At 43.6% G+C, this 21,457-nt stretch overlaps 1 protein-coding gene across 17 annotated transcripts in view; it reads right to left on the bottom strand.

The window, feature by feature from the left end:
* Window positions 1-21,457, bottom strand: part of GARRE1 (granule associated Rac and RHOG effector 1) — a 97,185-nt gene that overhangs the window by 40,309 nt on the left and 35,419 nt on the right. For all 17 annotated transcript variants that reach the window (XR_014805984.1, XR_014805988.1, XR_014805987.1 and 14 more), the window contains one exon: window positions 16,202-17,480. Coding sequence is in view for 10 of the 17 variants with exons in the window: in XM_084960357.1 (XP_084816483.1) it covers window positions 16,202-16,696 (495 nt within the window). In the remaining 7 variants the exon portion in view is untranslated. The remainder of the gene's footprint in view (window positions 1-16,201; window positions 17,481-21,457) is intronic.

Below are 21,457 nucleotides of genomic sequence, written 5' to 3'. Positions count from 1 at the left end.
CCTTACTGTTAAAAGGAATAAACAACAGAGAGAAACCCGGTCCTCCTAGGGTGACATCTAAGATGCTGATAGCTGCGACAGAGCTCAAATGAGGCAGCAGAGGGGAGCGTTTGAGTATCCAGGCATCTGTTTTGCTGCAGTACTAAAACATAACCTAAAAGGCCACACAAGAAAGAGATATATGAAGACCCTACTTTCCCCAAATAAATCTGAATTAAAAAATCAGAAATCTAAGAGCTTTGCGCTCCTGCAAACTTCTGCCTTTCATGATCTGGGGCCTAAGTGTGGTCACCCAATGTGCCATACTTCATGCATTAACATCATCCGGTCATGGGTGTTTATGCGTCGGGTCGGGGGATAGGATATTGGTCACAGGAAGAAAGAGAAACTGAGATACTAAAAGATGACAAAAAATTGTCCCTGAAATACACAGTGAGTCAGTGAATTTCGGATGCCCTAACATGCAAGTCCAGTATGATTCACTCTATTGTTCCTCTTCCTTCAAACCATTCTGGGTTCTCTAGTGTAAGAGTCAAGCTCTTCTAAATGAGTAAGATTCCTCTTGCTTTAGCCCTAGGATGAAAAAAGGCGGGGAGGGGAATGTCATTTTTGTGAGAAACAAAAATACTTCTAGACATTGCCGAGTGTGTCCTCTGGGGGAGGGCTCCCCAACCCCATTTGCAAATGAACCACTACCCTTTCTAGAGCAACATGCTGATGTTCTGACAGGCACTGCTCAAATGTCCCGTCCTCAGAGAGACCTTTCCTCTCCCTCTCCTAACTCATCCTTCTTTATTTCTCCTCACAGCACCTCTCACTACCTGACATTATGTGCCATTTATTTTTTTGTCTATTTCCCAAACTAGGAGTTGAGCTGGATGTGGACAGGGTTTTGGTTTCACTCTCTGTTGCCTTCTCATTGCCTGGAACAACTTAGACAATCCTTCCAAACAATCCTGGTTGAAAGAAGAAAAGAAAGCAGTTGCTATTCTCTTCTCCATATAACAGCACCAAACTAGGCCAAGAGCAGTATAGCGACTGTATAGCTGTGGGCGGGATATCATGATAATGGCATCTTACATGAAATCACTACCCCCAGAACTCTTCCTATTTTCCTTCCCTGCACAGCTCTTCTGCAGCCAGCCCACAGAGACCAATGACAACCTAGAGCTTACGCTGAGGGTGACATCACCAACAGGCACAGGGGAGATCACCACTCTTCTGGAGAAAGAAAGGCATAAACCATGCAAGTGTTTCCTTCACATGACACACTTGTCCATGAATGAAGAGTCAGGTGGTTATGCCTTGGAATTATATGCTATCCTTTCAAACTGAGAATTATTCTTTCTTTTCTTTTTTTTTCAGGGCTGCACCTGTGGCACATGGAAGTTCCTGGGCTAGGAGTTGAATTGGAGCTGCAGCTACCAGTCTATACCACAGCCACAGCAACACCAGATCTGAGCTGCACCTGCAACCTATGCTGCAGGTTGCGGCAATGCTGGATCCTTAACCCACTGAGCAAGGCCAGGGATGGAATCCACATCCTCATGGATACTACTCGGGTCCTTAACCTGCTGAGCCACAATAGGAACCTCTGAGAATTTATTCTTTCAAACTGAGAATTATAATTAGTGGTATGCTGTTCAGGGAATAAAGGGTATGTATAAGGGAATAAAAAGATGTATCTTCCGTATATGTTTGTGCTGCTATCTGCACAGATACATAAAACAATTGATAGTACTTCTATCTGGGACTGGGATGGAACTGGAAGAGAGAAGCATTTCAGAGAAGGGGACTTACATCATTCAGAAATGTTTGTATTTTTTACCATAAGCATGCATCATATATAAGAAAAACTAGCTTGATAAATTAATAATCAGTGGTATCACATCCAAAGCAATTCCATTAAAATTAGGACCAAAACAAAGATGCTCATTCTTTTTTTTTTTTTTTTGTCTTTTGTTGTTGTTGTTGTTGCTATTTCTTGGGCCGCTCCGCGGCATATGGAGGTTCCCAGGCTAGGGGTTGAATCGGAGCTGTAGCCACCGGCCTACGCCAGAGCCACAGCAACGCGGGATCCGAGCCGCGTCTGCAACCTACACCACAGCTCACGGCAACGCCGGATTGTTAACCCACTGAGCAAGGGCAGGGACCGAACCCGCAACCTCATGGTTCCTAGTCGGATTCGTTAACCACTGCGCCACGACGGGAACTCCAAAGATGCTCATTCTTAAAGCTTTTTTTTTTTTTTTTTTTTTAAATCTTTTTAGGGCTCACTTGTGGCATAGGGAGGTTCCCAGGCTAGGTGTCAGATCGGAGCTGTAGCCTCTGGCCTACGCCACAGCCACAGCAACACAGGATCTGAGTCATGTCTGGGACCTATACCACAGCTCACAGCAATGCGGGATCCTTAACTCACTGAGCGACGTTAGGGACTGAACCTGCATCCTCATGGATGCTAGTCAGATTCATTTCTGCTGAGCCACAACGGGAACTCTAAAGCTGATGGTTTTATACATTAAAAACCTCTGGTCAATGCAACAAGATATATAACTACTGGAAGCAAGGAGACACATGTAGAAGACATGACCACATATACAAAAAACCCAAATCAATCAATTGAGTCATTAGCATTATTGAGTTTAGTCACATGGCAGGAGATAAGACAAAAATATAAACAGCAATGGTACTTCTATGTTATAGAAGAAAAAACTTTTAAATATTATCTTACTCATGATAGCAACTAAAATAAAAATTCCTTAAGAATTTAAAGACTATCCACAGCCACTAGAAAGGAAATTATGGAACTTTACTAAGAGACATAACAGAAGGCTTCACAGAAGACATAATAAACTGCTAAAATCCGGAAGACAAAACAATTTAGCAGGTGTATCCAGGGTCATAAACATGCTCCCCTTCACATCCTCTGCCCGCCGCAGCTGGCGTCTGCAGTGAGGCCTCCCCACACTGGAAGCAGCAGCCCCCAGGGAGCCACTCGCCCTGCACGCTCAGTCATGTGGCACGGGTGAGGGGGAACTCTGTCTGCACCTCAGCCCCAGGAGTAGGCACACAAGACAGGCCTGACCAGAAGGTGCGTGAGTTTAACCTTTCTGACCACAGGGTCCAAGGACAGGCGAGTGAGTGGTCCAAGCCAAACCAATGAGCCTGAGAGAAAGAGGTGCTCTTTCTGCTGGGTTGTTGGAGACTCTGGCATGGAGACAGTCGGGGTCTGTTCAGCAATGTGTGAGCCCCTGGATCCAGCCATGCCCAGAGAACGAACTTTCTTCAGTTTCATGGAGTCAATATATTGTTTTGTTGAGAGGCAGTACAGTGCTACAGCCAAGAATTTGTACTCTATAGGATCAGACTGCCTGGGTCTCAAGTCTGCATCTGCCAAGAGACTTTTTTTTTTTTTTAATTATTATTTAAGATTTTAATTTTTTGCCATGAAACTTCTGACAAATTGTTAAACCTCTCCACACCTGTCTCATCATCAGTAAAATGAGAATATGAATAGCACCTAACTCACAAGGTTATTAACAGAATTCAGTGAGTTAAGGTCTCAGAACGGCACATGGCATAAGTAAGTACTATATAACTCTTAGCTTCTTTTTGTTTTGTTATTTAAGCTATTTTGAGTTTGGTTTCTGTTACTTGCAGCCATAGCATTTTTTAAAAAGCAATTCAGGGAGTTCCCGTCATGGCGCAATGGAAATGAATCTGACTAGGAACCATGAGGTTGCGGGTTCGGTCCCTGCCCTTGCTCAGTGGGTTAAGGATCCAGCATTGCCGTGAGCTGTGGTGTAGGTCGCAGATGCGGCTTGTATCTGGCGTTGCAGTGGCCCTGGCGTAGGCTGGGAGGAACAGCTCCGACTGGGCCCCTAGCCTGGGAACCTCCATATGCCACGGGTGTGGCCCTAAAAAGACAAAAACAAACAAAAAAAGCAATTCAAATCAGTCTCTTGCTCAAAACCCCCCTTTTAAAAATCCTATCTCAGGAGTTCCTGCTGTAGTGCAGTGGGTTAAGAATCCAACCACAGTGGCTCAGGTTGCTGTGGAGGCACGGATTTGAGCCCCAACCCGGTGCAGTGAGTTAAAGGATTCGGCATGACTGCAGCTGCAGCGTAGGTCACAGCTGTGGTTGGATTCTATCCCTGGCCCGGCAACTTCCATATGCCGTGGGTGTACCATAAAAAAATTTAAAAATTAAAAGAGAAAATTCCATCTTGGAGTTCCCTGGTGGTGCAGCAGGTCAAGGATCCTGTGTTGTCACCACCATGGCTCAGGTCATCATTGTGGTGCAGGTTCGAACTTTGGCCCGGGGAACTTCTGAATGCCACAGGCGAGGCCAAAAAGAAAAATAAATAAATAGATAAATAAATAAATCCTATCTCATTTTGTATAAAATCTAAACTGTTACCAGGGCCTACAACATTCTCTCCCAGGTGAGGCAGGAGGTTCTGATCTGGAGGCTGGGTCCCCTTATCAGTGAGCTGGGTGGGGATGCTGACCAATCCAGAAGCAGGCTTGAGGCTATTTTCCACCTGCATCACTGAACTCCTCACTCCTCCTGTCACAGTCTGCTTATTTATCTGTCTTGCCCATCAGGCCTGGAGCACAACTGATAGTTCTCACTCATCTCTGCCAGCTAGCAGCCAGCTCATCTGTATTTTATCTTGGAGGGTGGATGGCAGCAGCTAGGTGAAGAAGAAAGCAGGCCAGGTGACTGGGGCCTCCTCCAGCAGCTAGCAGGGCCTCAGGAGGGGTCAGGAGTGAGCAAGGACTCACAGGGGTTCCTTTACTTTCCCGTGCCTGGACACTGCAGCATTAACCAGGTCAGAAAGCTTGTCTCATGGAGGGATGGGCACTGCAAACAAGTCCCTCCACATGAAGACAGCACTGGCCTGAGGCACTGGAGAGGTACAGGACATAAGCCCTGTACATGCTGGCCCTGATGGATTAGGCAAGGGGTCATCTTTACACAATCAGATTCCGGATCTGTAAAGATGATGAAGGCTGTCACAACAGGCTATTCTCCAATTCTGTGAAACCTCAGAAGCTGACCAGCAGTCGTGAGCATTTAGAACAGATTGTGATTCAGGAGAGCTAGTTCTTATGTAAAATTACAGTCCATGAACTGTTTTTATGTCTGTTCTTTCTAACTTGCCCATCTCACCTCATTTTTCTCTTACGTTCACTCAAGACTTTTTGCAACTATGAAATGTTAAATCATATTCTCCTGAAAGACAGCAACGTTGCTGTTTTAGTCACCAAAGTGATGAGCACAGCATTCCTTCCTTGACTCCTACCTGCTGCCGGGGTCCTGCCTTCAGAGGTGTCTTTTCTTTTTTTTTTTTGCTATTTCTTGGGCCACGCCCGCGGCATATGGAGGTTCCCAGGCTAGGGGTCCAATCGGAGCTGTAGCCACCGGCCTACGCCAGAGCCACAGCAACGCGGGATCCGAGCCGCGTCTGCAACCTACACCACAGCTCACGGCAACGCCGGATCACTAACCCACTGAGCAAGGGCAGGGACTGAACCCGCAACCTCATGGTTCCTAGTCGGATTCGTTAACCACTGCGCCACGACGGGAACTCCAGAGGTGACTTTTCTGTTCTCATTTTCTTCCCTGATTCACTTTTACTTTCTTCATTTTTCAGAAAAGCACCTGCCTTTCTTCTCATTGCTATACCTTACTCAATAATACTCCCCGTGATACCTGTGATTTTTAAGAAATATATATTTTGGCCTTCTACCAAAGTTCCTGGCACATAGCTCCTACAAGCCTTGGAATTTTCTAAGTGATAAGAGAGATAAAGTATGTTTTGCTACTCATAACAAGCCTCTTTCAACAATATCTGAGTTTATGTTAATGAGGTGGCTTTTGGAAAGTCCCTAGGGATGGGATCAGTTGCCAGGGGAACCAAATTTGAAACTTTCAGCTTAACCACCCCCCTGGGGAGGGGAAGAGGCTGGAGAGAGCCTTGATCACCAACGGCCAACGAATTTAACCAGCCACACCTGTGTAATGAAGGCTTGGAAAGAGCCCAAAGGATGGGTTTCAGAAAGCTTCTGGGTTGGAGTTCCCATTGTGGCTCAGCAGAAATGAATCCGACTAGGTACCATGAGGTTACAGGTTCAATCCCTGGCCTCGCTCAGTGGGTTAAGGATTTGGCATTGCTGTGGCTGTGGTGTAGGCTGGCAGCTGTAGTTCCAGTTGGACCCCTAGCCTGGGAACCTCCACATGCTGTGGGTGTGGCCCTAGAAAGCAAAAAAAAAAAAAAAAAAAAAAAAAAGGAAGAAGAAAGCTTCTGGGTTACAGAACGTGGAGGTGCTGAGAGGGTGGCACGCCTGGAGAGGGCATGGACGCTCACGGCACTTCCCACATACCTTGCCTCATCTGGCTGTTCCTGAGTCATATCCTTCTATAATTTAGTAAGTAAAATGTTTTTCTGAGTTCTGTGTGCTGCTCTAGCAAATTTATCGAACCTGTGGAGGGGGAGGGGGTAAGGAGAACCTCTCATCCGTAGCTAGTATATAGTCAGAAACATGGGTAACACTGGACTTGTAACTGGTGTTGAAAAAGGAGGGGGGCAGTCTTGTGGGACTAAGCCCTTAACAGTGAGATGGATGCTACCTCCAGGTGAAGAGTGTCGGGAGTGATCCAGAATTGCTTCATGTGGGAAACCCTGTGCCGACAACTTATAACCAGAGTGCCAGAAGTGAACCACAGTGTTCTGTGAGTAGACAGAAAACAGAAGAGTTTTCCTAAATATTCGCCTTTCTGTTAGAAGACCACTTCACGTGCACAAATCATTCCACGAAAGGGAATCATTTGTTGGGTGTCCCTGACACATTACTCCTATCGTGTGGTCCTAATTTTCTCTCTCTTTTTTAGACTTGGACAATGTCCAAACACAACAACAGAGTGTAACAAAATCCCTGTGTACCTACCAAAAAACTTCAATAACCAACAACATTTTGTCATGTATTTTTCATCCTTCCCCCCAACTCCACTTTTTCTTGCTGGAATGTTTTGAAGCAAACCCCAATCAACTAGGACCCAGTACATGTTCAAAGTTCCCAAATTATCTTTTAAAATGTCTCTTTTTTTTGTTTGACTCTCAACTCCAAAACGCTCATTTTTTCTGTGTGTTTGTGTCTTCTTAGGGCCACACCCATGGCATATGGAAGTTCCCAAGCTAGGGGTCGAATCGGAGCTGTAGCTGCCAGCCTATGCCAGAGCCACAGCAACGCTAGATCCAAGCCTTGTCTATGACATACACCGAAGCTCAAGGCAAAGCCTGATCTTTAATCCACTGAGCGAGGCCAGGGATGGAATGCAAGTCCTCATGGATACTAGTCATGTTTGCTAACTACTGAGCCACGACAGGACTCCCAAAAAGCTCATCTTACTTGGTTCTTTTACCTTTCAGCTCTCTTTTAATTTATACCTCTTAACATTCTACCTAACTTTTCTTCATGCTGCTAGAGTTGTTGAACAAATTGGATCAACTGCTTATGCCACATTCTGGATTATTTCCTCATGGTGCTTTATAACTTGTCCTACCATACTCCATATTTCTTGTAGATTGGGAATTTGTTCTAGAGGCTTGATCAGGTTATTTTAGGGTCTCCTCCACCCCAACCCCCACCCCAGGGTATGGAGGGAGAGGGATAAGTGCAAGAATACATGATGCGAGTGCTGTGTAGTTCCTTTTTTTTTGTTTTTTGGTTTTTTTTTTAGGGCCGCACCAGCAGCATATGGAGATTCCCAGGCTAGGGGTCTAATGAGAGCTACAGGGGCCGGCCTATACCACTGCCACAGCAACATCGGATGCAAGCCGCATCTTCGACCTGTACCACAGCTCATGGTAACGCCAGCTCCTTTACCCACTAAGCCAGGCCAGGGATCGAACCCACAACCTCATGGCTCCTGGTTGGATTCATTTCCACTGAGTCATGATGGGAACTCCCAGTGCTGTGTAGTTCTTATCAGGAGACATGATCATATAGTTGTCTCATATTCACTGATGCTGAGGCTGACAAATGGATTTGGGTAGGAAGACCTGATTCCTTTTTTCTGAAGTTCCCCAACAGCCTTTCACCAAATGATTTTATCCTCCATTACTGATCCCCATGTGAGTCAGTCAGTTCATTATGGTCTGCAAAACAGTGATTTTTTTTTTTTATAATCATATCCTCCTTTGTACACAGAAGAATACTGAGATTCTTCCAAATAAAAGAACCCTTCCTCATTCAGTAGGGCTATTTGGTTGCCCTGAAAAAAACCTGTACTGGAGAAGTAGGAAATGTGCTTAATTTCTCATTTTTCTCCTTTTATTATTAAAAATTGACAATTTTCAGAATGAGTTGGGTGCACAGCATTGCCTAACAAATCAAAGAGTCCAGTCTCTCCAGAGTGGCTGATGCCCTCTGGCCCCAGTGGCTTCCACCTACACAGAACAGGCTAGGCAGACAGTAAATCTTGTTATTATTTTGTCTTTTGTCTTTTTAGGGCTGCATTCACGGCACATGGAGGTTCCCAGGCTAGGGGTTCAATTGGAGCTACAGTTGCCAGCCTAAACAACAGCCACAGCAACTCGGGATCTGAGCCGTATCTGTGACCTACACCACAGCTCATAGCAACACCATATCCTTAACCCACTGAGTGAGGCCAGGAATCGAACCTGCATCCTCATGGATGCTAGTCTGGTTCATTAACCACTGAGCCACAACAGGAACTCCAATAAATCTTATTTATTGTTCCCAATGAAGTTTTGCAGAATCCAACTGCCTAATTAATTGTAGCTTCCTCTAAAAGTAAAATATGAAGACAATTTAGATAAAAAGATTCACCTCGAAAACAGAAAAGCCAAAAAGAGTGACTAGAAATTGACAACAGCCTGAAAGTTGGATTTATACAAGTTTTTTTATGAAGTGAACTTCAGTTTCTGATTAATAGCAGCAGTTTGGATCATCATCTCGCACATATAGTTAGGAAATATTTACTCCATAATCCATTATGGAAGATTAACTAGCCAAAACAAGAAGGAAGTAAATAACATTGGATTTTACCTTTAGGCAAAGAAAAAAAAAGTATGTAAATTTAATTCCATTAGGGTTAATGAAAATCACATTTTGAAACTAGCTTCTTATATTTTCCATTACTGTTGCGCTGTAGTATTTTTTGGCTTATATCTATCCAAAATAAATGTTAATATGCTTGAATTTAAGCCCTTCGAAGGCAGTCAGTGCTGACAAATTATTTCAGATTCACAGGTACATAGTACATCAAAGATGTTTGTCAGTGCACCAAACTGAAAGCCAAGGTTCAGTTACATAAAGACTTAATTTAAAGTATGTCTGCCTATTTACAAAGCGGTGATAGAGTGGCCCTCTGTATGAACAAGTCCCACATCTGCATGTGCAACCAACTGCAGATCAGAAATATTTGAGGGAAAAATATTCCAGAAAGTTCCAAAAAGCAAAACTTGAAGTTGGCACACAGGCAACTATTTACATAGCATTTTCATTGTATTTACAACTATTTACATAGCATTTACATTGTATTTACAACTATTTACATAGCATTTATACTGTATTAGGTATTATAAGTAACCCAGAGATGATTTAAAGTATACTGGAGGATGTGCGTGGGTTATATGCAAAGACTATGATATTTTACATAAAGGACTTGAGAACCTTCAGATTTTGGTACCCCCAGTGGACATTAAGGGACGACTGTACTTGAAGTCACTAAAAATGCTGGAAGATATAAAACACAGTCCCTTGAAAAACATACAACTCCTGAGAACCCTGTATCAACACTGAGGCTCCAAGTTGAAACCAGAGCCCCAGCGCAGTCAAGGGCCAAATGGCATCACTTTGTCTTTCTGTCCTCCTTTCGCCTTCCCTCCAGAGGCTGACCTCTTTACCTTTCTGACCTCACCCCTAGTGTCTCCCTTTTGCTCAATGTTTCAGCCACAACAGGCCCTCACTGCTCTTCAAACATTCAAGTTTGCTCCTGCCTCAGGAACTCTGCACTTGCTGTTCCCTCTGCCTGGAATCCCCTTTCCTGGTTATCATTGGGGCTCACTCCTTCACCTTCGGTTCTTTACTCAAATATCACATTCTGAGTGATGCCTTTTCTCTCTTCTTTTATTTATTTATTTATTTATTTATTTATTTTTATTTTTATTTTTTAATTTTTTAAATTTTTTATTTTGTCTTTTTGCTATTTCTTGGGCCGCTCCCGCGGCATATGGAGGTTCCCAGGCTAGGGGTCGAATTGGAGCTGTAGCCACTGGCCTATGCCAGAGCCACAGCAACACAGGATCCGAGCCGCATCTGCAACCTACACCACAGCTCACGGCAACGCCGGATCGCTAACCCACTGAGCAAGGGCAGGGACTGAACCCGCAACCTCATGGTTCCTAGTCGGATTCGTCAACCACTGCGCCACGACGGGAACTCCTCTTCTTTTTTTTTTTAAAGCCACACCTGAGGCATATGGAACTTCCCAGGCTAGGGGTCGAATTGGAGCTGTAGCTGCCAGCCTACACAGTCACAGCAACACTGGGGATCCGAGCCGCATCTTTGACCTACACCACAGCTCACAGCAACACCAGATCTTTAACCCACTTAGCAGGGCCAGGGATTGAACCTGAGTCCTCATGGATACCAGTCGGGTTTGTTACTGCTGAGCCACAGTGGGAACTCCTCAGTGATGTCCTTTCTAACTGCCTTCTCTAATAAGATCACAGACCTCAACTATCTATGTAAAGGGAGGAATTTCTTCTTGTTCACAGCTGTGCCCTCTGTATCTGGAACAGTCCCTGGTACAAAGTGTCCAATAAGTATTTGTGGAATGAATGCACGAACCACAAGTCAATTTGTTTCTTTTATTTATATTTGCACTGAAAAAGTAATTTTGTTTAAGACAAGTGATAGACGTTTGTAAAAAGTTGACATGTGCAACTTTCTAACAAAAAAACCAAGTTATGGGGTTGTCTATACTTCTTTAATGTGAAGTACATGTTTTATTTGCAAATGATCTTCAGTTGGGATAAGAGGTTCCTAGGACAAAGGAGACTGAGGTAGATAAAGTCCAAGAGAACTCACAGCTACTCAACTCATGCAGGCTGGCATTTTACAGGAACACTGGAATCAACCAGTCATAAAAACCACCCAGTGGAGATGCCTCAAAGAGAGAGCTAGAGACCTGTGCAGTCTCAAAAATGCTCTGGGATGTCAAAGCTTTGTACAAAGAACAAATTCAACATGGGAAACCATATTTTTCCCAAGTTCACCTTTTGGCTGGATGGATAGTTTGAGACTTAGACAAAGGAAGCCCCATGAAGCACTTGATTAAGATCATATTTCTTATTTTAGACAACATTTCAGTTCATATACAGTGTAAAGTGTACACTGTCTATAAGTCTAGAGGTGGAAAAATCCTACCTAAACTGTCGACTGGCTTGTTCAAAGGTTCCTAGCTGCTGCAAGTATATTCCAAGATGTCCCCACCTCCTCCTGCACTTGCTCCCTATGTACCCCCACTCCAAGTGCAAGGCAAACAGAGCAGCGACTGTTAGCAGAAGAGGTCCCACAGGGCTTCTATGCTGAAAAGGTCCTGGCAGTTTCTACATCAGGCAAGGTCATACTGCAGTCACCCTGTAACACCGCAAGAGGAGACAACAGAGAAGAGAGGGAGGTGTCTACCTCAAGAACCAGGAAAGAAATGAGCAGAGCAAATGTTTCAGGAGTGGCAACTTTTTCCACCTAAAAGGGTTCCAGTGAGAAGAACAGTCTGCTGTACATTTCTCTCAGGTATTGGTTTTGTATATAATTGTGCTCTGTACTTCAGAGAAGGGCTAATGGCACCTTTCAAGCCAGGTGGAAGCAATAATAATAAGAGTGATGATGACAATTAACTGGGTACAGTGGTTCACACACATGAATCGCTTCTGATCCTCAAAAGAACTCTGGGAGGCGGGTGGTAATTCCATTTTATAGATGGCAAACTGAAGCGTAGAGATGTCAGATGATTTGCTCAAGGCCATACAGACAGTAAGAAGCAGAGTCATTTTCTAAACCCACATGTTCTGACTCCGTGCCCCATAATAAACAGTGTCACAAGCACTCGTTAACTAATGAAGCACCACAGTCACAATTTATTTCTCTTAACAGTGAGATTACGAGGGTGAAACCTGGGTAAGGGGCAGAGTTACTGATGAGTACAGACTGGACAGGACTCATGTATACCCTGCTTGCCCAAGAGCACACAGTCAGCAATTGCCGCTCCTAGATAGAGGCACCAGCATCAACGAGCATATCCCCAACCTGGCAGTACGTAAGGGAGCATTAGAAGCATGTTTTGACCATCTTCAGGGCTAGGGCAGTGGAATGGGTGCTCTGTCATAGATTAAAAGTGTCCAAGCCTTTGAATACTGAATTCAGGGCTTTCCTTAGTCCTGGGCTAAGTGCCTGAGCAAAGGTCCTTGCCTAGCCAGTCAAGTTCAGCAATGTTAGGCCAAGAGATTTCTTTCCCCAGGAATTTATTTATTTATTTATTTATTTATTTATTTATTTATTTATTTAGGGCTGCACCTGTGGCATAAGGAAGTTCTCAGGCTAGGGGTCAAATCAGAGCTACAGCTGCCGGCCTGCCCCACAGCCACAGCAACATGGGATCCCCGACCCACTGAGCAAGGCCAGGGATCAAACTCGCATCCTCATGGATACTAGTCGGATTCGATTCCGCTACGCCACGATGAGAACTCCCTTCCCAAGAATGAATGTTAAAGAGCCTCTCTGGGCCTTGTTGATAAAACCTTTAAAAGACCAACAGGAAAAAGACCCCAAATGCCTAGCCATTCCATCTGAGTTGATGACTATCTTGGGAGAGCAACCCTTTTTGGACCATGGCAGTAGTACATAAATTCCAGAAACAATAAATACTGCTTTGTGGAAAGACCAACATGTTAAGTCTGCAGGCCTACATTTGGTGGTCACATCTTGGGATTTACTTATAAGTCAGCAGTTTGAAATGTAGAATATGTGCATAGATTCTAAAACCCATCAACAGTACTTAATTTCCAATCTAGCCTCTGAAAGTCTGTTTAGCCCATTATGAACAAAAATCTGGTTGTATTCCAGCTATCCTAATCACATTTCACAGGGAAAGAGAGTCAAGCCAAAATTCCAGACCACGACAATAAGAAGTATTTCTCCTTCTCAGCTCAAGTGGTCCGTGCTGGTCCCAGGAAAGCAGAAGGGACAAGGTAGGTCCCCAACTCCTCAGGGCTGGTTCAGCCTTCTCCAGCTGTCCTCAATTGGGGAGCAAGGGCACGTGACCTGTGTGGTGGGAGAGCAAATGCCCTTGGAGGCCTAGCTCTGCCTCCTCCAGCACCTGGTGGCATGGCCTGAAGAAAAGCTCAATAATGTTCAGGTAAAAAGGCTTTGGCCTCATTTTTCAAACGACTCTTGCCTGAAATTCTAAATAAAGTTAAAAGTCCTGTGTCATTATACGGTGAGAGCTGTAACAGTCCGGGTCTAATACTGGTCAACACTTTCTGAGAGGTCAGAGTCCCTAACCGCTCTCTTGCCACATCTCTGCAAAGCAGAAACCAGGCACACTGGGGGCTGAACAACATGGTTCTTTATGTAACAAACAAAAGCCAAAGTTGTACATCTACACATACACGAATACGCAGCTGTGCATGTACACACAGTAGCCTGGAACAGCACACACCAACCAGTTAACAGTGGTCTTTTCTGGGAAAAGGAATGAGATGGGAGAGTAGAGCAGTTGCTTAAAGTTTCATTGCATGAATTTCTTTTGAGAAGTACATTTAAAAAAAAATATGCTCTAAGTACGATTTACATGCGTAATTTTGTGTGTGTGTGTCTTTTTAGGGCTCCACCCATGGCATATGGAGGTTCCCAGGTCGAATTGGAGCTGTAGCTGATGGCCTACACCACAGCTATAGCAACTCCGGATCCAAGCTGTGTCTGCAATCTACACCACAACTTATGGCAACTCCGGATCCTTAACCCACTGAGCAAGGCCAGGGATTGAACCTGTGTCCCCGTGGATGCGAGTCAGATTCGTTTCCACTGAGCCATGACAGGAACTCCTACATGTGTAATTTAAAAAATACTTTAAATTGTGACAAGCCATTTTAAAAACACTTCAAAATCATAATTTCTCTGAATATATAATATGATCATAGAAATTAAAATATACTTGTATAAGTTTAAAACAGGAGTTCCCGTTGTGGCGCAGTGGTTAAGAATCCAACTAGGAACCATGAGGTTGCGGGCTCGATTCCTGCCCTTGCTCAGTGGGTTAACGATCCGGCGTTGCCGTGAGCTGTGGTGTAGGTTGCAGACGCGGCTCGGATCCCGCATTGCTGTGGCTCTGGCATAGGCCAGTGGCTACAGCTCCAATTCGACCCCTAGCCTGGGAACCTCCATATGCCACGGGAGTGGCCCAAAGAAATAGCAAAAAGACAAAAAAAACCCCCACAAAAAAACAAAAAAAAAAAAAACAGAATGACACAAGGAAGATATTAAATATTAACACAGCAGATTCAGCAAACTATAGCCCACAGGCCAAATACAGACGAACAGACAGGTCTACAAGGCAAAACTGGTTCTCAAATTCTGAAAAGGTTATTAAAAAAAAAAACAAAGTAGAGTTCCCTTGTGGCTCAGTGGGTTAAGGATCTGGCACTGTCACCGCTAGGCTCTGTTCACTGCAGTGGCACAGGTTCGATCCCTGGTCTGGGAACTTCCACATGCTGCTGGTGCAGCCAAAAAAAAAAAAACAAACAAACAAACAAAAAAACAAAGAATATGTGACAGAGGCACTTGTGGCCCATGAAGCTGAAAATTTACTTACTATTTGCCCTCTATAGAAAAAGTCTGATGAAGCCTGATTTACACCAAGACTACTGTGTCTTATCAAAAATAGTTTCAACTGCCTCTTGGAAATGCCTTCAAAAATCAGGGTTTTTGTTTTTGTTTTTATTTTTTTTTTTAAGGGCTATACCTGCAGTGTATGGAAATGCCCAGGCTAGGGGTAGAATCAGAGCTACAGCTGCCAGCCTGCGCCACCGCCACAGGATCTGAACCGTGTCTGTGACCTATAATATAGCTCATGGCAACACTGGATCCTAAACCAGCTGAGCAAGGCCAGGGATGGAACCTGTGTCCTCATGGATACCAGCTGGGTTAGTAACCCGCTGAGCCACAATGGGAACTCCCCAAATCACTTTTAAACACAATAAAAATGAATCATAATACTTAACAGTCTAACATTTTTTTTTCTCCCTAAACCCACAACAATATAAGTTTAGCTTATTCAGCCACCTCAATCATCAGATTTGGCTCAGAAGGTTGGTGATTTCCTAAAATCAAACATAACCCAGGATGGGAAAGGAATTTTCTCCCTTTTAGCATCCAGAAACCCAACCTCTGATGTGCTGCTAAAATGGACAAGGACACACAGAAAAATCAAACTCAGAAGAACTCTCTGAGCAGCTAAAAATAATTTAAATAATCTAGCAGTGATGCTAATTTAACAGATGACAGATTATTAAATGATTTCCTAAATGAAGGAAGGGAAAGTGTCTTTATTCTGAATTAAATTTGTATTCCAATCTCACACCTCTAATCAAGAGCCCTGAAAAAGGAAGAACATTTCATTTTGAGTATCAAAGACCCTAAGAAATGCATTAACTAAGAATCAAATGCAACCAAATGTGAACAGCTGTAAATCTGGAAATATAGTTTATCCTGTAAACATGTGTAGAACATTCTACATTAAATCAATGGTCCTATATAATGACAATTGACCAAAAAAAAAAAAAAAATCACATTTAGACTTCTCAGCCCCTACTATGTACTTTAACAATAGGTTATTTAGAAATTAAGTTTCAACTTAAAAATTTAAAGAGCATAAACTATAGGCTGATTTGTTTGTTTAATCATCTTTTATCCTACTTTATTTGAAATTAAAGTAGTTCTGAACCTGGCATGCAATTTTTTTTTTTCCCCCTACAAGGACAGAGTATCAGTAGAAAGAGGGCGAAGACCATCATTTCAGTGATTTGGGAAAGAACTAAGACAACATTCTCACTTGCCTCTGGAGTACATTTTCCTACCCAAGTATGACACACGGAAGATACTCTACCTCAATGTCCTGGAGACTGAATTCCTTCTGATCTGTGAAGTTTGCAGCCCCGGCACTCAGCTCCATCAGCATCTTGGCGATCTCCGGCTTTATAGCCGAGGTCAGCCGACTGGCTGCTTCCATGACGTGCTCCTGCACATCTTTGAGTTGCATGGCTGCCTTGGAGTAGTGAGAGTTCCTGAACACAGTGCTGAAGAGATCTGTGAGGAAAGTACTGGCACGGCAGAAGACGTTGAGGGCGTCCAGGTACTTGGAGATGCCCTGCTGGATGTCAGCGATGGGGGTGGAGTGGGGCATGGCATGGTGGCAGCTGCCTGCAGCAGTCAGACTGCCCAGGGAGGTGGTGGTGGCAGCAGATGCCAGAGGAGCACTCAATGCTCGGCCCAGCTCGGGCATCGGGTACTGCTGGTGCTGCTGCACCTTCTGCTTGGACCCGCCAAGCAGGAAGCGCCGCTTGTAGTCCATTTTACTGTCCTGGGCACTGCAGCAATACATGCGGGAAGGGGAACTGTCCTGGCGACCGTGAGAGGGTCAGTGTTCTGATTCCTTTCTTTCTCCCCTAAAACTGTAGCTAGGTATAAAAATAGTGGAGTTCTGCAAATAGAAGTTTTAAAAAAGGCATTTCCATGAGGCAGGTGACCATGTGATCCAACGCAGATGAGAAAAGGACAACAGGTTTATATCATTAATATTTTCAGTTTAGGCAGGACCTCTGACAAAAAATAAAAGTGTGTCCAAAATGCTATATAAGAACTGTTAGCATTCCACTCTCTTAATAAAAAGATATGCTTGCTGAGAAAAATGTTTACCTTTGCAAGAATACTTTGATACTTGTATTTACAATGGCAGAAAAATAACTTAACTTTAAAAAATGTAATATAATGTATCTTCAATATACCAGAAAAGTTAGAACCCCCAAACCCACAAGCTGATCAACAGCAATTTAAAAAGCAGTACAGAATTACTTCACACTAAGTCCTTAGGAAGGAAGATCAAATCTCTGCAGAATTTTGACAGAGCCTGCCTGCCAAATCCATTTACCATTCTTCCCTATGTGAAAGATTTCCAAATTTCCTTTAGTATTTTCTGAAAACAAGTTTTGTTTTCTTTTAAAAATGGCATTTGTTACTATACGTCTTCTCCTTCTTTCCTTTTGTTTGCTGAGGTAGCGGTTTCCTTGTAACATTAATAAGAGGTGCTTCCAGGCTGGGTTGGCCCTCAACTGTAAAGTCTGAAGCAAGAATGCACAGATATATTTGTAAGGCTTCTAAGTCATTTCCTGTAAGGGGGAAAAATAAGACAGAGTTAGGAAAGTTACAGGACAGTGAGTAATTCTGGAACATTAACTCCTGAAACGCCATTATCCACAAAGGTGGGCTCCAACTAAATAAGCGATACAAAAACCTTATAAAAGCAGGTCCAACAGTGAGAGTGGAACTATGATATGATGACTGCTAGAAAACTCCTCAAGTTTTTGTATAAAAATAATGCAAAAGAAAAGTCTGATTCCACACTAACCACTCCAAAGCTAAGGCTGACATCAAGCGGGGCCTGGACTCATATTCGTGTTTCGCATTCCCTTGTTTCCTCCTCAAAGAATTCACAAGCCTCTAAGAGGACGGGAAGAGTACCCAGATCAGGGGAGGGCTGTTGACAAGCAGAGCACTCACAAAACCTTAAGGGGGACTGGAAAGCGGAGTCATGAGTCCAGACTGAGAGAAACCAGGAAGACTGTTATGAAGAAAATGTTACTCTGAGGTAGGCAGGTTTTGACAGGTGCAAAAGGGATGGCTGGAGCTCACCACGTGAAAGGACCACCACAGCAAAGGCCCTGAAGCAGGATAGTTTATGTTCTATTCAGGATACCCAGCTGGGCTGAAGGGCAGCATACAGAAAGACAGAGTAAGTGGCTGGTCAGATTGCTGATAGGATTCTTCTATGTCAAATTGCCCTCCAGATGTTCGAAGGGTAGCCTGGCAGGGTGTGCTGGTTCTTATACCCTGGGGTGGCTTCTATAGAACCCCTGGCTCTGGATAGCTGCAAACAGCAAGGTCTGGACATCTCTGGTTGTCATTCCTACAACAGTGGAGTACTGTGATTCTTCCCACATAGGTAACATCAGGTTTACATTTGCCTGAACTATCTGTGTTCCCAAACATAACAAGAGTTCAAGTATCTTTTATTGTGTGTTACATGCAGGCTATATTAAACTTCAATCTATACAATGTCAGGAGTTCCCGTCGTGGCGCAGTGGTTAACGAATCCAACTAGGAACCATGAGGTTGCGGGCTCGATTCCTGCCCTTGCTCAGTGGGTTAACGATCCGGTGTTGCCGTGAGCTGTGGTGTAGGTTGCAGACACGGCTCGGATCCTGCGTTGCTGTGGCTCTGGCATAGGCTGGTGGCTGCAGCTCTGATTGGACCCCTAGCCTGGGAACCTCCATATGCCGTGGGAGCGGCCCAAGAAATGCCAAAAAGACAAAAAAAAAAAAAAAAAAAAAATCTATACAATGTCTGTATATAGTTTGGTCTATTTATTGGTAGGCTTACTTTTTTTTGGTCTTTATGCCTTTTCTAGGGCCATTCCCATGGCTTATGGAGGTTCCTAGGCTAGGGGTCTAGTCAGAACTGTTGCTGCCGGCTTACGCCAGAGCCACAGCAACACAGGATCTGAGCTGCATCTGTGACCTACACCACAGCCCATGGCAACATCAGATCCTTAACCCACTGAGCAAGGCCAGGGATCGAACCCGCAACCTCATGGTTCCTAGTCGGATTCATTAACCACTGAGCCACGACGGGAACTCCTAGGCTTTCTTTCTTTCCATTTTCCTTTTTTTCGGTAGATAAAAATAAATACAAGTCATACCTTGTCACTCTTCACAGTCAACTACCATGCCTCCTTTAAGGTTCTACAATTGCATAAGGAACCCAGGAGGGTAAGCAGGTTACAAGAACAAGAGATGAGAAGAGTGTGGATACAAACACATACTCTGATAAAACTGCAGCAACCCTAACCCAGCTAGTATATAAATCCAACTCACTGGCCACAATTTGTAACTCTGGGTTCAAGAGAATCTTGACTCAAAAAAAACTCTAATAAGCTTCTTAAGAAATAAGATATTGGAGTTCCCGTTGTGGCGCAGTGGTTAACGAATCCGACTAGGAACCATGAGGTTGCGGGTTCGATCCCTGGCCTTGCTCAGTGGGTTAAGGATCCGGCGTTGCCATGAGCTGTGGTATGGGTCACAGACGTGGCTCGGATCCTGTGTTGCTGTGGCTCTGACGTAGGCCGGCAGCTATAGCTCCGATTCGACCCCTAGCCTGGGAACCTCCATGTGCCACGGGAGTGGCCGAAGAATTGGCAAAAAGACAAAACAAACAAACAAACAAAAAAAACAACAATAAAAAAGAAATTAAGATATCAAACAGCTATGTGTAAGAAATCTACCAAATCTTCCTTTCTCAAAGTCATTACAATAAGGCAATCACATCTAAAATGTTTCATTATAACCAATGTGACTGTACAAATTCCAGTGTAGCAAAGACGGCCTCGACAGGAGGGCTGCAGGATGGAAGGCTGCTCACAGAGACGCTGTGTGTCTGTAAAGGAAAACCATCACCTGCAGGTGGCCGCAGTGAGGGTCTTGAGCAGCCCTGAGAGGCAACTTTCTTTGTTCTGTGTTGCACACTAGTATCTCTGGTTCTGAAAGGCCACCCCCATTCCTTTACCAGATGATTCTAGAAGGTGAAGCAAGACTCATACACTTACATATTAAAAAAAAAAAGTCATAAACGTTAAACTTGTAATGCCTAAAAATATGCTACTTTACCAAATTCGTCTACAAATTCAGTGCAGTCTCTATCGAAATTTGAACTACCTTTATTTATAGAAAGAGACAAGCTGATCCTAAAATGCAAGTGGAGATGAAAGGGACCCAAGATGACCAAAGAAATAAAGTAATAAGGACAGTAGAGTACTGACATACATATAGTTTTAAATATATATATAACTATAAAGCTCATAGAAGAAAATGTAAATCTTTGTGATCACCTTAGACATGAAATTTTAAAGCACAAAAAAACAAAAGAAAAAAGAGATAAACTGGACTTCATCAAAATTAAAAACATTTGTGCATCAAAGGTCACTATCAAGGTGGAGGGACAACCCACAGTCTGGGCAGAAATACTGAAAATTCATATAGCTATTAAGGGTCTAGTATCTAGAATATAAAATTACTCTTAAAAGTCAACAACAAAATGACAAATAACCTATTAAAAGACAGGCAAATGATACAAACATTTCTCAAAAGATATACAACTGGCCAACAAGCAAATGAAATGAGGCCCAACATGGATAGTCACTAGGGAAATACAAATAAATCACAGTAAGTTACCATTTCACACATGCTAGCATGACTACAGGAAAAACAAACACAAAACAAAACAGAAAACAAGTGTGGGTGAGAATGTGGAGAAACTGGAACCCTCACAAATTGCTGGTGAGAATGTGAAATGATGATGCTACTGTGAAAGGCAGTTTGGCAGTTCCTCAAAATGTTAAACAAAGAGGTGCCACAGACCAAGCAATTTCTTCTTAAGTCTCTTAACTTCAGTTTTCAGAAGACTGAAAACAAAAGTTTATATAAAAACGTGCACATGAATGTCCATAGTATCATTATTCATAATAGCCCCAAAGTGGAACAACTCAGGACAATCAACTGATGAATAAACAAAACGGCATACCATAAAAAGAATATTATTCACCTATCAAAAAGAATGAAGTGTGGGGTACCCACTGTGGCTCAGCGGGTTAAGAATCAGACATAGTGTCCGTGAGGATGCAGGTTCAATCTTTGGCCTTCCTCCAGTGGATTAAGGATCTGGCATTGCTGTGGCTGTAGCAAAGCAGGCAGCTGCAGCTCCTATTTGACCCTTAGCTCAGGAACTTCCACATGCCACAGATGCAGTCATAAAAAGAAAAAAAAAAGAATGTAGTGGAGTTCCCTGGTGGCCCACTGGTTAAGGATCTGGCGTCACTGCTGTGAGTGCAAGTTCAATCCCTGGCCCAGGAACCTCCACATGCCGTGGGCACAGCCAAAAAAGAATGAAGTATTGATAAATACTACAGCATGCCTGGACCTTGAAAACACTGTGGTATATGAGAAAGAAGCCAAAAACAGAGGTCATATACTGTGAGATTCCACTGATATGAAATATCCAGATAAGGCAAATCCATAAAGACAAAAAAAAGTAG

This window comes from Sus scrofa, chromosome 6 (assembly GCF_054392235.1).
Source record: "Sus scrofa isolate SSC_HxYL_T2T_F1_AM1 chromosome 6, Sscrofa_HxYL_maternal_Yorkshire_Landrace_v2.0, whole genome shotgun sequence".
NCBI classification, from domain to species: Eukaryota; Metazoa; Chordata; class Mammalia; order Artiodactyla; family Suidae; genus Sus; species Sus scrofa.
The sequence above is the reverse complement of the archived record's forward strand: the minus strand, read 5'-3'. Positions and strand labels throughout refer to the sequence as shown.